Consider the following 16,206-nt stretch of genomic DNA (forward strand, 5'->3'; position numbering starts at 1 on the left):
TTATGATATACTTTTTATTATAGCCCACCGGTCTTTATTCGAAGTCGAATTTTTGAATGGCGATGTAACAATACAAAAGGCCCCGTCAGCGGTTCTCCCAGTCGGACTCACACACATCGCGTTGACGCTTCAAGCGAGCCGCGCTAGTGCTGTACTTCTGCTAGACATTATTGATTCAGGTATGCCAGATTGATCCATTCGATCAGTCAATGTTTTAGTCGAGAACATGTAAGAAAGTGAAATATAGCACAGATTTGGCCAGTTGGAAACTTAAGTTTTAACCATTTTATCTTTAGAATCTGAAACCGAAGCGGCATTTAGTAAAGTTCTTTATACTGGAAAACTCGAAGATGGCGTGGTTTCTCACGAAACGATAACCATATTCGAATACGACGGCACTAGTGTACAAATTATTGGAAGTAAGTACTAATAACCATTTATTCTTAATGTACACTTTACATAAATACAAACATTTAATTTAATTAATTAAATATATTATTAAATAAGTTTTAAATTATCTTAAATATAAAAATGTACGTATTAACAAATTGCACATCTAAGGGAAACGTACGAGTATACTGAATATATTTTTGATGATATATAATATATTTGTCTTTCGTATTGATAGAATCCTTGCTAATCCTTTTTTTTTACTATAGCTTACGCAACTTTATTTGAAGTTGATTTTTCGAATGGCATTGTCACGATACGCAAAGCCGCGTCTGCGGTGCTCCCAGTTGGACTCACGCATATCGCGCTGACGCTTCAGGCGGGCCGTGCTAGCGCTGTACTTCTGCTAGATATTACAGATTCAGGTTTGCCGAATTAATGTCGCTTATTCAATCAGTCGGTGAATATTTTAGTAAAGCAAATCAATCAATATTTGTTTATTGATACGAGCAAAGTAAACAACATTAGCATGATTTGGCCAATGTTTCAATTTTTGACTTGGTTTTCCTTCAGGATCAGAAATCGAAGCAACATTTAGTAAAGTACTCTATAGTGGAAAACTCGAAGATGGCGTTGTATCTCACGAAACGATTACTATATTTGGATACGATGGCACGAATGTACAAATTATTGGAGGTAAATATTATGACAATATAACGATTGTACTTGAATTTAAATCTAATTATGTAGATATTATTAAATTTAAGTCTATGAAATATGTACCACTTTTTTTATTCTAATTTGTGAAGGTAGTAAAATAATTTTAAAAATTGTATTACATGTTATAGTTCCTTTTTTTTACTAACTATATAACTAACTCTAAAACTTTAAACTCCATCTTTGAATAATATATTACACATTAACTTAAATAAGAGTAAAGTAGAATATTTCTTACCATATTACTGATATCATTTTTATTATGGAAGATATCTCTTATCTATAACTTGTCTTTAAATCTTTGTTGCTTTGTAATGTAACATACCATAATTTTAATGTTCTAGTCCACGAGTCATTATTTGAAGTTAATTTGTCGAATGGGATTGTAACAATACGCAAAGCCGCGTCTGCGGTGCTCCCAGTCGGACTCGCGCACATCGCGCTTACACTCCAAGCGGGCCGAGCTAACGCTGTCCTTTTGCTAGATATCACTGATTCAGGTATACCAAATCAATTTTATTATCTCCAGTTATTTGATATTAAGTCAGCAACTGGAAATATTTTTATTATAAAATGAAATTAATTGTTCTTCTCCAGAATCAGAAACTGAAGAGACATTTAGTAAAGTTCTTTACAAAGGAAATCTGGAAAATGGCGAGGTGTCACACGAAACGGTTACTATATCCGGATACAAAGGCACTAATGTACAAATTATTGGAAGTAAGTATTAATAAGTATTCTTTCTAAATTCACGCGTAATAGTTATAGTCTGCATAATAACATATAGACAATTGAATTAGAAAAATAATATCTATGCCTATATATTTCAACCATAAAATTTACTTTCATGTATAGACTTGTACAAAATTGTAAAATACCCTTGCCACAAGAGCACTTGTAGCTAACCATTTATAAACCATTTATAAAATTTTAGCTTACGAGTCTTTATTCGAAGTTGAATTTTCGAATGGCATTGTCACGATTCGCAAAGCCGCGTCTGCAGTGCTCCCAGTCGGACTCACGCACATCGCGCTGACGCTTCAAGCGGGCCGTGCTAGCGCTGTACTTCTGCTAGACATCACAGATTCAGGTTTGCAATATTAATGTCGCTTATTCATTCGGTCGGTCAAAATATTATTTAAGCAAGTCGATTGGTTTTTTTTATTGGTAAAAAAAAAAGTAAACAATATTATCAGTTTTTTGGGCCGTGGGTTCAACTTTTAACTTGTTTCTTTGTCAGGATCAGAAATCGAAGCGGCATTTAGTAAAGTTATTTATGATGGGAAACTCGAAGATGGCGTTGTATCTCACGAAACGATTACGATATTCGGATACGAGGGCTCGAGTGTACAAATTATTGGAGGTAAATAAACTGTTCTTAGATTTAAACCTATTTATGTAGACATTATTTAATTGAAAACAATTGTAACCTTTAAACCATGAAATCCTTTTTTTGTATAATTGATACAGATAATAACAATTTTGAAATTCGTATTCGATTTAATGATTATTTTTTTATTCTCTAGTTAACTTTTAATAAAATTTTACAAGCTTTAACTCAAGCGATACCATGAATGAATTCGAACATTTTATATTGAATCATTAATATTAGGTTTATGATTGTTATATCATAATATATATTTTTATGTATCTGAGGTAATATGTGTAAATCTCTGATTCCAACTTTAAGTTTATCACATTACCTTTATAATATTATATACTCAAACTCAACATTTATTTTAGCCTACCAGTCTTTATTTGAAGTAAATTTGTCGAATGGAATTGTAACGATACGCACAGCTGAGTCTGCAGTGATCCCAGTCGGACTCACACACATCGCGCTAACTCTCCAAGCGGGCAGAGCTAGCGCTGTACTTTTGCTAAATATCACTGATACAGGTATGCCAAATCAATGTTGCTTTATCTATTTAATCGATATTCAGTTTACAAGTGGATGGGCTTAAAATAAGAGATTAAATTATTACTTATTTTCGTCTTCAGAATCTGAAACAGTAGCGTCATTTAGTAAAGCTCTTTACAAAGGAAATGTGGAAAATGGCGAGGTGTCTCACGAAACCGTTACTATATCCGGATACGAAGGCACTACTGTTCAAATTATTGGAAGTAAGTATTAATTAGTATTTTTTCTCAATTTACACGTAATAGTTACATTCTTGCATAATAACTTATAGCCAATTGAATTAGGAAAATAATATCTATGCCCACATTTCAAACATTATTTTTCTTTCATTTATATACTAAATATATTTGTAAATGTATACAATTCTGCTTAATAAATAATGCATGCACTCCATCAATTATAGGTGCAACTTCGAAAACGAGACTAAGAAAAAACGCTCAAAGCGTAGAAAATATTAATGTTACGTATAGATAAGTTAGCGTTACAATCAAATTCGACCTTAAAATTTTAGTCTCCTCGCGACCGATGAATTTTTTATTTTATATTGATATTATAATTATTTATATAATAAAATATATATAATTATTTATATAATAAATAATAATAATTATTGCTTTAAAATAAATGTTGTTATTTCCCCTCCAACGAGCGTCACAAATCTTATATTATTAACGCATTTGTTGTTTATCGCATATAAACTCTCTTAAAAAATATTGGTTCTCCAACGCCAACTATGTAACTGAAAAATCTACAATCAATGCAATTTCATTTGTTAATTTTACAAATTGTAAAATATCCTTGCCGCACGTACACTTTTAGCTAACCATTTATAAAATTTTAGCTTACGAGTCTTTATTCGAAGTTGAATATTCGAATGGCATTGTCACGATACGCAAAGCCGCGTCTGCGGTGCTCCCAGTCGGACTCACGCATATCGCACTGACGCTACAGGCGGGCCGTGCTAGCGCTGTTCTTCTGTTAGATATAACAGATTCAGGTTTGCAATATTAATATCGCTTATTCATTCGGTCGGTCAAAATTTTATTGAAACAAGTCGATAAGTTTTTTTTTTATTGATATTAACAAAGTAAACAATATTATCAGATTTTTAGCCCGTGGATGGCCTCTTGACTTGTTTCTTTTTCAGGATCAGAAATCGAAGCGACATTTAGTAAAGTTATTTATGATGGGAAACTCGAAGATGGCGTGGTATCTCACGAAACGATTACCATATTCGGATACGACGGCACGAATGTACAAATTATTGGAGGTAAATAAACTGTTCTTGGATTTAAACCTATTTATATATATATTAATAAATAAAAAACGATGAAACCTCTGTTGTAATTCAAAATTATTATTTTCTATATAAGATAATAATAATTTTGAAATTGTATTAGTTTTCGTTGATTTTTATGTTTTTTTTTAGTATATTTTAACTTTCAATAATATTTTATAACTTTAATTCAAACAACACCGGAAGTGGATTCGAACATTTTATATCATATTATTAAAACTAGGTATATGGTTCTTATGCAAGATGTCTATCACGTATCTAAGTAATCTGTGTAAATCTCTGATTCCAACTTTAAATTTATCACATTACCTTTGTAATATTATATACTCAAACCCAACATTTATTTTAGCCTACCAGTCTTTATTCGAAGTTAATTCGTCGAATGGCATTGTAACGATACGCACAGCTGAGTCTGCGGTGATCCCAGTCGGACTCACGCACATCGCACTAACACTCCAAGCGGGCCGAGCTAGTGCAGTACTTTTGCTAAATATTAATGACACAGGTTTGCGAAATCAAAGTTTTTTCATTCGTTTTATCGATATTCAGCTAACAAGCGTATCAGTTTATTATAAAATATTAAATTAATAATTATTTTCTTCTTCAGAATCTGAAACTGAAGCGACATTTAGTAAAGTACTTTACAATGGAGAGGTTAAAAATGGTGTAGTATCTCACGAAACAATTACTATATCCGGATACGATGGCACGAATGTACAAATTATTGGAGGTAAATATAAATCATATTTGGACGTAAATTCCGCAGCTTTGTCTACTCGCCAATCTGTATATATCTCTCGTTTCGGTCAAATTCACATGATTTTTAATAAATATTCGCAATCAGTGAGCTTTTTGTGAAACATTTACAATATTTTAGGTTACGAGTCTTCATTCGAAGCTGATTTATCGAATGGCATTGTGACTATACGCAAGGCTGCGTCTGCGGTGCTCCCAGTCGGACTCACCCACATCGCGCTGACGCTTCAGGCGGGCCGCGCTAACGCTGTACTTCTGCTAGATATCACAAATTCAGGTATACCAAATTGTTGCTGTTTAATTTGAACAACGAATATAAAACTAGCTAGACAAGTGATATTTTATTGATAGAAAAAATTAGGCCACAGCCTTGATTGGTCAGCTAATAATTTAACATTTTCTTTTTTTTTAAACTATAAAGTTCTATAAGAAAACTAATGTTAACTAAAATTGAACAATTATTGCTACAAATATTTAAAACGGAATATATATTATGTTTTTGATTTTTATTTGGTGAAGCTCAATATTTCGACATTATCTACGAATGTCTTGTTCACGAGACTCGAGCTCCATCAAATAAAAATAAAAAACATAACAATTATGCATTTTAATATAAAACAATAATTATATTATTCATGCAAAGCTTACTTTAGCATGAAATCGATCAATATATAATCCAGTAATTTACATGTGAAACAAATTGATAGCTACTTAATTATAATTAATCGAGTTTATAGCATTAATATAATGATTAAGCTATTAGAATACGAATTATCTATTATGTAAAAAAGGCTTTGGAGTAATATTACTATATTATGTTACTATACAAATTTAGATAGATATTTGTGTATATATATAATTTATTTTATTACTACTGTTAAAAAAGTATAATGCTTTGTTTTATCTCACAGATAGATGTATGAGATCGATACATATTAGTGTTGATAAAAATGTTCCTTAATAAGTGTTGTTAGATTAAGTTCTGTACTGAAGAATTTAATTATAATTAAAAACACAGAGACGGATAGTTATCTTCTATATCCTTCCAGTATCCCTAACTTTTTCTAAGGAGTGGGATATTTATTTATGAAAAAAGAACAGTTTAAAATTACAGTTTTCAATTAAGAACTTGACTCCATGGCTAGGCGTAATTTATTGAAGGGGGAGCAGTAACGTTTAATAAGGAGAAGCTTGTATAAGAATGAACCTTAATTTTTTTCTCGTTAAAATCTTAATTCTTTTTTTCTAAATATTCAGACGTATAATGTTTTTGTAATGAAAACAAAACCTTAATTCAATTATTTTTGTTCTATTCTTGAAATTTTTTTATTTTCTAATATATTGAGATTTGCATTACACGTTTTCATATTAGCTATAATTGAAGCACATTCTTTGGAATAAATTTCATGTTCATTTCTTTTTAATATTTATGAAATGTTAATTTTAATCATGTATTTCAATATTTTGAATAACAGTTATTAATTTATTTTTTATATACCAATAAAGAACTTGAATAGAAATAAATTGAAAGATGATTTTCATTTAAATTAAGTTATTATAATTTAATATTAAACCAATGATACAGATAAAAATGCCCAATGCAATATTGCATGACGTTTAAACTTACCAAAACGCTGAATTTAATGGGCCATAATGGTTTACGAGTTTTATTTTTAACTTGAAAGGTCACAATAACCATACGAACCGCAAAACCTCATTGCGAATGAATATCTCTAAACTTTGTTCATTACAGAAGATACTGTTCCACCAGCGGTGACATTTAGTAGAACGTCATATTTCTTATGGGCGGATATAAATCAATCTGGAGTGGTTGGGAGAGTTCAAGCTACTGCGGAAAACGGTGAAACGATCTCGTACTCTCTTCATATTGATGACGATGGTAAGTGAGCGGTTTATTTGTCATGTAATATTTTAAGCAAATAATACTTGAACAACAATCGTTGCCACGATAATACGTAAGGAAATATTCATTGTAATTATCTTTTTTATATGAAGCAAGAAATCTTAACATTGAAACGTCTGTGAAATCATTTACACTAAGGGTCCTTATTAATTCTATGATTTAAAGAAGATATAAATATCATAAGTTATAATTCTAGAATAATTTAATTTTCTCGATTATGTAGGTACTTGATATATAATGATAACCTACAATAAAAGGCCTAAAGCCTAAATGTTATTTATACAAAATATGTTTAAGATTTAATGAATGTTAACTACAAGAATCACCATTTGAAACATATGTTAACACACACATATGTAAACATATATTTATATAAATAATATGTAAATATTTCATGTTTCAAACAGTTGTTGACTCCCTAAACTTCCTTTTTTATCGCTTGTTATCAGATTGTTCATCTTACTTTCAAATCCTAAAAACAAAAGGCAGATAGAATGCACAAAACATCAAAATGAAGCAACAAAAGCGAATACAAAATACTATCACTTTAATGTTTATTGACAAAACTTTTGTATTAACAAAACGATGAGTTGTTTCGTATTTGTAGACGACTTTGTTATCGCTTTTGTAGCTTCACTTTAATTTTTCGTACACTCCATTTGGCTTTGGTTTTATAATCGGACATATTACAGTTATTCAAGTGACCTTCTCTTTTAGACGTGAGTTCCAATCTTTAGGCATTCGATTGTCATACCCACGAGTGTATGCATTGTAAGCAAACACAATTGGAGTTCAAATACTTGCCTTATGTCCTTTATTCATTGACAATGACTATTTCTGATATTAAGCGACTATCAACGGCTGATCAATCTCATTCAAAGGTAGTGTGTGGATATACAGATAAGGAGATACCTACAAAGTCTAACATAAATATCCGCATAATTACAATTAATAAGGTGGAAGTCAAGCTAATTTTGAAGCCTAAAACGATATTTTTTTATTTTCATTTCTCTTATTTAATAAAATAAATCTTATTGTTTTAGATTTATATTTTAGTTATAGAATCTTCTTTATAAACAATTTAAATAAACATTTTGGCAATTTAGATCAATAAATAATAACTCCTAATTCATAATTCGAATTAATTTATAAACAAAATCCAAAAGGAAATCAATCAATCCAAGACTAAGAAACTTCGGGCTGATGAACCCTCTTGTTTACAATGTAACTTTAGTGGTTTTGCGCCTAAACATTTAATTCGCATGAATGTCGATACCGTAGTATGAGTTAATAATTGAAATAGTTTTGTAGGCGTAACATTATATTCTTAAGTGTATTCCAGGAAATGAGCTCCCAAAGGAAATTGCCCTTAGGCGCTCATTGGTTATTTCGTGTAACCTTCATTAACCAAATCATTTCTTAGAATTGTCTAATAAGCATTTCGTCTTCATTTATCACTAGCCGCACGCACCGACCAATGAAGCGCGAGTACTTTGTTTCCAAGGAGTTTGAATCGTGAAATGGACTATAGAAATTTATTAACTAATTTGTTAAGTTAGACATAATATTATAATATGTTACTTACTTTGTCATTAACAGTAGGTAGTTAATAAATAACTATGTTCGTTTGTATGATTTATTTGTTTATGTTGTCTTAAATTTTAAGACTTCCCGTTGTTTCTATAGTTATAATTACGAACTGAAAACTTAAAAAAATATGAGAACCCAAGATTAATATTGCCCGATGAAGCAATAATATGTAAACTTAAAACTTTCTTTCAACATTCTTAAAACATTCTATACAACCCTAAACAATTACTACCATATATTCATAACTTAAATAGATTTATAATGAATACAATAAGATAACAGTGATTCGACAGAAAGTCTTTGACTTTGATAATTGTGATTTTATAATAAATATATAAGGTCGAAGTACGAACTTAAACGAAACTTCGTGACTAAATTAACCTTACTGTTTTAATATTAACTGTCGCGTCCTTTCGATCAATAAATATTTTATTTTTAAATTATATTAACCCGAATGACCTGTGTCATGTTTATTTCGTTTCAATAGTATTATACGATATATCAAATTAAATGTTGTCATTTATACACTGATATACTACGATAGGGCTTTTGCACTATAGATTTTTGCTATTATATGTGTTCAGAATTAAAATTTTTAGACGATAATTTTGGATTGGATAATTAATCATTTAGTCAAAGCTTTTGGGAATTACTGTTATTACTTGTAATATAATTACTTTAAAAAAATATATATTTTGTTATTGAAAAAAAGTTCAGTTATTATTGAAAAAAAAAAATCTATTTCAAAGTACATTAATGATTAATATTTTTTTCCAGATAATCTTCGAGAGCGAATTTCAATTAATAACGAGGGTGAAATCCTGCTGTCAGCTGCAGTCCAATCAGGCGTATACAGTTTTATCGTAACTGCCACTGCCGAAAATAGCCGAGTTAATGCAACCGCTTCGGTGAGAGCCTTAAACGTATTATACATATTATATTACAATTGTATTCGACTTTATTCGGCGCATGCAGGTGCAGTATTTGAATTTGAATATTATACTCGTACCGTCTAAATGCTACAGGAAATACTTTAAATATTTATGTATATAACTTGGTTTGTACATACACATTAAAACATTTAATAATTAATATATTTACAAAAATAAAAGACGTATAATGTAAATAAATTCTTACAGCAATGATATAAAATAAATATAATTTATACCCTATAGTAAGAAATAATGTAGCTTTCTACTAATGTTTTTTTTAGATTCGCATAAATATTTCCATACATACAAACAAACAATTATTACATCTTCATAATAAGATAAACCTTTAGATTTATATACTACTAAACATAGTGAAATTCTTGAACTGAAATTAAGCTTAAGCTAACAATTTTATATCAGTATTATGTAACGATTCAGCAAAAAAAATACATTTTCTTTTATAATAACAAACCGTATTTTTCCCATCCATTACGTTTAATTTGCCACCCTTATACGCGATATCTTTGCTAAGGGTTAAGGTTCAGTGATGAAAGAAAATATAAAATCATCGTACAAAAGTTACGAACCCGCTTTAAGTTCTCGTGTCTCACATTCAAACATAGCTATGACTAATCTTCCGCTACATTTGTTTTTCACGAAATGTCACGTTATTCTGCTAACGGTACCTGTTTTTAGCTTAATATTGCATTAACTCTTTCAGACTGCATGCTTAAGATAATTTTATAAATAATTTATATATTTTTTTTCCTTGTTTTCATGGAATATCACTCGATAAGCTCATTGAGAAATATTTTATTACTTTTACAATATTTTCAATACTTTGTATTTTTATATTGAAACGTGAATATTACATGCTATTTCAATAAAAAAAAAAAACTAAATTGTTTTAATACAGGTATTGCTGCGAGTTGAAGCTCTACCAGAGTGTGGCAGTGAAATTGGTCTACCGCCGTTAATAGTGTTAGAAAGACCAGAGGAAGAACCACATAAAAACTTAGTTGCTTTAAATAGAACTTTGTACAAAGATTGCCGATATAATCTTTTAAACAGCTGGCCAGCGGATCAATCATGGCTGTATGTCGACGAAGAAGGCTTGCACGCGAAGGCCATCGACCGGGAGCACGAATCAATCGCCTTTATGACTTTATCTCAGATTCAAGTAGAGCTAATACTTCAATGCGACAGTGATGAAGTGTCGGTCACTAAGCGTTCATTAAACACAGAGAGATTTCAACAAGGGCCTGATAAATATGGCTCTAACAAATGGATCCTAGCCGACACTATTGTCTACGATGCGAGACGCAGCTTTGTGAATCTAATCGTTACTGATATTAACGATAATAAACCCATTTTTGAAGGAAAGGAAAATGAACCAGTATATGTCGGATTCCCAGTTGCAGAACTCGAAGACACGATATTACCACGAGCTTTGACGCAACTAAAGGTAAGAGGCTAGCATATTGGCTGGCTAGGAAAACATATTGTGGAAGATATGCTCGTATTTAAGAAATGGTAGATATGCGCAAATAAAAAAAAACGGTTTGGCCTAGTTAATTGAGCACAGCACTTCATATTAGTATAATATACCTGAGAACTAAATTATTTGCTCATACTTGGGATTGATAAAAATCATCTAATGTAATTTAACGCTATAACGGTTTTTTTTTAACTTTTTAGCGTATAACTTAGGCTCTTTAAAAACAAACACAGAAATAAAATATAATTATAAATATTTTACAAATATTAATTTTTGTATGATGAAATAAATAAGCTAATTTACAATATTATATTGAAATTTAATGATAATAATAATAATACATTTAGCATTTAGATGTAGTTTACCTAATATCGTGTAGTCAATAACATCTTAATGTTATATTGTAAAGAAATAAAAAAATATTTTTGCATTTAAAGTTCAAATATTTCTCTTTCAATATTTTTCATTTCCATATTCAAGTTTAAATATTTAAATATATTAATATGATTTTATTTAATAAATAAAATGCATATGCAATAATGTATGAAATAACATTATTTTAATTAAACGAATCGAATCAAATCAAATCAGTCCGAAGTTTGGAAATTGGCAAGGCTTAGACTTTCGTCTCTCGTAAAGCAGTTGGTTCTAGTTGAACTCTTCCGGTCGAGTCGGATTTGCCATTCCATCGAATCATTACTATCAGAGTGAGGGTAGACACCTGAGTTTGCGTATAATACTTATGCACTTTAATGCACCGCTGTATGCAGTTGGCTTGTCTCTCTGGAGAAAGACTAACTAAAAACGCAAAGACGGACGAAATTTAAAATTTAAACATTTTGTGTATAAAACATTTTTATGCTTTATGTATATAATAAAGAGATTAAACAAACTTTCTGAGGAGCTCCCGTTCCTTTTAAAATTTCTACGGGCTCGTAATAAAAATATATTGCCCTATCTCGATTTTCTTTATTTATTCAATCTTTTTAATGTCTTCGACCTGCTGTTCGTACCTTTGCCGAATCTTTCTACTCTCTAATGAAGAAATATTTATAATATTAAATACAATTATAAACCACGTAAAGTGACGTGTACTTTTGTATATTCTAAAATTTTAACGATTATTAATAAGGATTTCATTAAACTTGATTAACTTTTGTTCGTCATAAAACAATTATAAACAAAATTATATAATGTAAACAAAAACACTATAAAATGCTAATCTTCTATTGAAACCATTTTTCTTTCTTCAATTTGATTAAAAGTCAAATCGTTTGATTACTTAAAATCACTTAAAACATTATATATACGCTGTAGCGCTTGTTAAGACGGTTGCAATTAAAAATAATAACTAGACTTTTCCATATTATGCAATAGCAAATATATAAAACCTAAATTAGTTCCTTCAATAAAATCGTTCACAGGCAACAGATGCAGATATTGGAGAGAACGCAGCTCTAATATATTGGAGTACAGAAGACAATCTTGCCGTGGCGCCGCAGACTGGCTTTGTACACGTGCGCAATAAAGCGCGCCTAGAAAATAATTCTCGACTTACTGTATATGCGACCGATCTGAATGGAAAAGGTCTTAACGGATCGTTGGACATTGTGGTAAAGTATCTGATACTAATTAATGTTATCTACTGACTGTTTTTTTTTTTGTTACTTGGCATTCCGACGTCTATTATATAAATTTATTAGAGTGGAAAATGCTAGTTAGGGTGTAAACGAAATACTAGTAATAATACTTATGTTAGCTTAGTAGCTCTGTTATAATTTGAATGAAACGAAACAAGAATTTTGTATAACTGGAATTTTTGGTGAATTACCATCAAAACACACCCAATTAATTATTATTAGAAGTTCGAATTAGTTTTTAATATTTATGCGTATTTATGAATATAAAATACATAAACAACTTTATCTATATTATTTAGATGACACGAATTCGAAAATTATATATATATAATAAGTATATAATAAGTATATTCGACTGAATAAAGATGTCCGTTGAATAATCGATTTCGTAAAAAAATACATATAGCATATGTACTTAAAAATATTGATGAAAGAAATAGATATATTATTAATTAATAAAATATAAAATTTCCTTATTTAAATATGCACCATATACAAAATTTAAAGAAAACTGAATTTCTTAATTTACAAACGCAAACTAAACCAGTTTCTAATAGCGGTAAAGCCACTTTAGATGACAATATTGTAAACTTTTTAATGTTGACAAAACTTGTTTTTTGCCAAAAGATACTAAACATAAGAATAACTTTGACCCCAGACGGCTCTGCCTCTGATTTATGTTATTTCAAGTTCCATATTTGGTACAACTGGACAATGTATATATAATAAAACTTAGCAACATGCGACCTAACGACGTCACATCTAACTTAGTTTTTGATAACATATTCGAATAATTTAAGTAAGATATCATAAATTTTCGTATGTCTCAACATTCAAATATTTCAATATATTTTAAATTTATCAAAGCTCATTTTAATAAATTTGTATTTTTATGCATGAATACAATCAATATTGCTTTGTTTCATTTAAAATAAACAAAAATGCATTACAAAAGGTCAAAAAAGGTTAAACCTTAAAACGTAGATCGACATAATAAACACATTTTAGTATAAGATGTAAATTTCATAATGATATCTTCATACGTTTTTTTAAGGATAATATAATTTAATTACCTTTTGTGTGTACAAATATGTAAATAACATATGCTCTCAGTGACTAAAAAGTAAAAAAAAAACAATGTAAAATTGAATTCTCTTTATAAAAGGTAATACTTGTCATGCAACTCAAATAACGCGTGACCCCAAAAATTCTGAGTTAAATAGAATGGAAACTAAAATTAAAGTCGGGATAAACAGTATTATTTACCAATATTTTAAGTTGTTAACCTTAACCGTATGCTTAATGTATTTATTTTTTGCAAAGTCAACAGCCCGTTTGATACTCACCGGTCTTGAAAACAAATATTGTTTAATGTTTTCAATAAGTAAAAGAATTATGGTTAGATCATTTACGTTTATACTTCTCTTTTTAGGTAAAATTACTAACGAAAAATCAAATCGCAGTTATAACTGTCCAAAACGCATTCTTAGACGATGAAGATACCGTATTAAATGACTTGAGTGAAGCTATTGGATACGAAATAAAAGTGCTAAGGACAGTCGTAATATCGGAAAATAATGAAGATTCTTCGAGAAAGAGACGCGATGTTGAAAGTAATTCTGGTGCATATTTGCAACTCTACGTGTATGGATTACGGGAAAGTCAGCCAGTTGATGTGTTACGGCTTACAAGGTATCAATATCTGAATTAAGTTTTTTTAAATAATAGATTTATAATATAATTTAAGATAAAAGAGTTATTCATAACATTTCTATTCTGCTTTCAGTGATATACATAACAGTAACGTTGTGACCGTAAACGTAGCCAGAGTATTATCACTTGAAGATCATCTTGAAGGTCTCGAGATATGTCCGATTCCGGGACGTGACACTGGTCTGTTCGTAGCCACCATAGTTCTAGCTGTACTGCTTCTCATAGTAATTGTAGTGATTTTTGTCTGGTTTATCCTGATTAAGAAATTCCAGATACACTTGAAATGGTAAAATAACTGTTATTTTATATAGCCCTTTATAAGATAAAAAGTTTTATACAAATAAAACTCTATGTTTGTTGCAGGAGAAAAAAAGAAAACTATGAACAATTTAACGATTCTAATAGTGTAGAGTCTCGAAATAGTGTATTAGAATCACTTCCAAAAGTAGAAATTCAACCGAAACCAAGACTCAATATAGAAGAGTTAAAGCGGAGTGAACGAAGACTCCAAGAAATGCTTGATATTCCAGTACAAGAATTTGAACCGGTTAAACCAGTAAATACTGTAAAAGAGGTGACCAATGAGCTTCAAGGTGAAACAATACTTGATATACCTAATCCTATTCCACCGTTACCTATAGTTATACAATCAATCGATAAATTAAAAACCGACAATGATGAATCAGAAGATGAAGACGAATTTGGTGAAAAAAAAAAAGAAAAACCACGAAAATCAGTTGTTACATTTAACGAAAACGTTGAAAAAATCATTCATTTAGAAGATGATTACGAAGAAAGGTCGGAATCTGATTTGGAAGTTTATAAATTTTAAATATCTTTACTATAAACTCAAGAAAAAAAAAGCTTTTTTTATATTTTAAAACATGTATATACATTTTTATTCAAGAAATACTCATGTGATTTTTTTTAACTTGAATTTTTTTTATTAGTTGTTTATTTTAAATAAAAATATAATGTTACTACACCGGTAACTTTTTGAGTCATTGACCACTTTACGGCGGACCCTAAGATAAGATTATACATTAAAATGAAAGAATTTATCTTAACTAACATCGAAAGGAGAAAAGTAGGTGGCATGAAAGGTGGAACACCACAAAATATCGTTACTAAAACACGACATTAAAATGAGAAACGTGTTATTTATATCAAACACGATCTTCTTATGGTTAAAATTCCGCACGAATCCTTCAAAATTTATGAATCTGACACATAAACATATGCTTTCGCAAACATTTTTACAGTTTTTTTTTTTCAAATTTAGATAAAATAAAGCTTTTTCCAAACTCCGGTCTCGAATATATTAAAGAAATAATAAATAAAAGCAAGTTGATAAAAAAGGTAAATCTCGACAATATTTTAACATTAAAAGCACTGTCCACACAAAATGATAATGACCTTACACATATTTTTACAGTTATCCTTTTGGCGAAGCATTTTAATAGAAATTTAAATATTCAGCACACCATATAGAATAGATTATATCAAAATTGTACGTCATGTCGTTTTTCCATTTATTTAACAGTTTATTTTAACGATGTTTTAAGTTATAGACTATTTAATGGTTATAGAACTGGGTAGGTGAATAGTAACTAATTTAAAAAATACGACTACGCATTAGTTACTTCAAGTACGACTTACTCATTGGTTATTCTACTGTCATACATTACGTATCGCTGAGACAAATTGAAACTTGAGTGACGTCATCTTAAATCCCATTGTCGTTTGTGTGAGCACTAACCGCCAGTTGGCCTATTTACTCATGTTATTTTCTATTATAATTTAAGAAAAAACAATACCTAACATGTTA

At 29.9% G+C, this 16,206-nt stretch overlaps 1 protein-coding gene across 5 annotated transcripts in view; it reads left to right on the forward strand.

Annotated features, from left to right (window-relative positions):
• The window catches only part of LOC125064156, a 29,575-nt gene extending 14,284 nt beyond the window's left edge, over positions 1-15,291 (forward strand). Inside the window, exons 17-38 of one of the 5 annotated variants that reach the window (XM_047670995.1) lie at positions 24-179; positions 297-419; positions 660-815; positions 964-1,086; positions 1,452-1,607; positions 1,705-1,827; positions 2,042-2,197; positions 2,348-2,470; positions 2,851-3,006; positions 3,109-3,231; positions 3,870-4,025; positions 4,176-4,298; positions 4,675-4,830; positions 4,933-5,055; positions 5,203-5,358; positions 6,835-6,981; positions 9,373-9,503; positions 10,444-10,992; positions 12,450-12,638; positions 14,098-14,357; positions 14,452-14,664; positions 14,742-15,291. In XM_047670995.1, coding sequence (XP_047526951.1) covers positions 24-179; positions 297-419; positions 660-815; positions 964-1,086; positions 1,452-1,607; positions 1,705-1,827; positions 2,042-2,197; positions 2,348-2,470; positions 2,851-3,006; positions 3,109-3,231; positions 3,870-4,025; positions 4,176-4,298; positions 4,675-4,830; positions 4,933-5,055; positions 5,203-5,358; positions 6,835-6,981; positions 9,373-9,503; positions 10,444-10,992; positions 12,450-12,638; positions 14,098-14,357; positions 14,452-14,664; positions 14,742-15,210 — 4,067 coding nt within the window. In that variant the 3' untranslated portion in view covers positions 15,211-15,291. The remainder of the gene's footprint in view (positions 1-23; positions 180-296; positions 420-659; positions 816-963; positions 1,087-1,451; positions 1,608-1,704; positions 1,828-2,041; positions 2,198-2,347; positions 2,471-2,850; positions 3,007-3,108; positions 3,232-3,869; positions 4,026-4,175; positions 4,299-4,674; positions 4,831-4,932; positions 5,056-5,202; positions 5,359-6,834; positions 6,982-9,372; positions 9,504-10,443; positions 10,993-12,449; positions 12,639-14,097; positions 14,358-14,451; positions 14,665-14,741) is intronic. The other 4 variants (XM_047670998.1, XM_047670996.1, XM_047670997.1 and 1 more) reach the window with 4 other exon arrangements.
• Positions 15,292-16,206: the final 915 nt, after the last annotated feature.

This window comes from Vanessa atalanta, chromosome 5, assembly GCF_905147765.1.
Source record: "Vanessa atalanta chromosome 5, ilVanAtal1.2, whole genome shotgun sequence".
NCBI lineage: Eukaryota > Metazoa > Arthropoda > Insecta > Lepidoptera > Nymphalidae > Vanessa > Vanessa atalanta.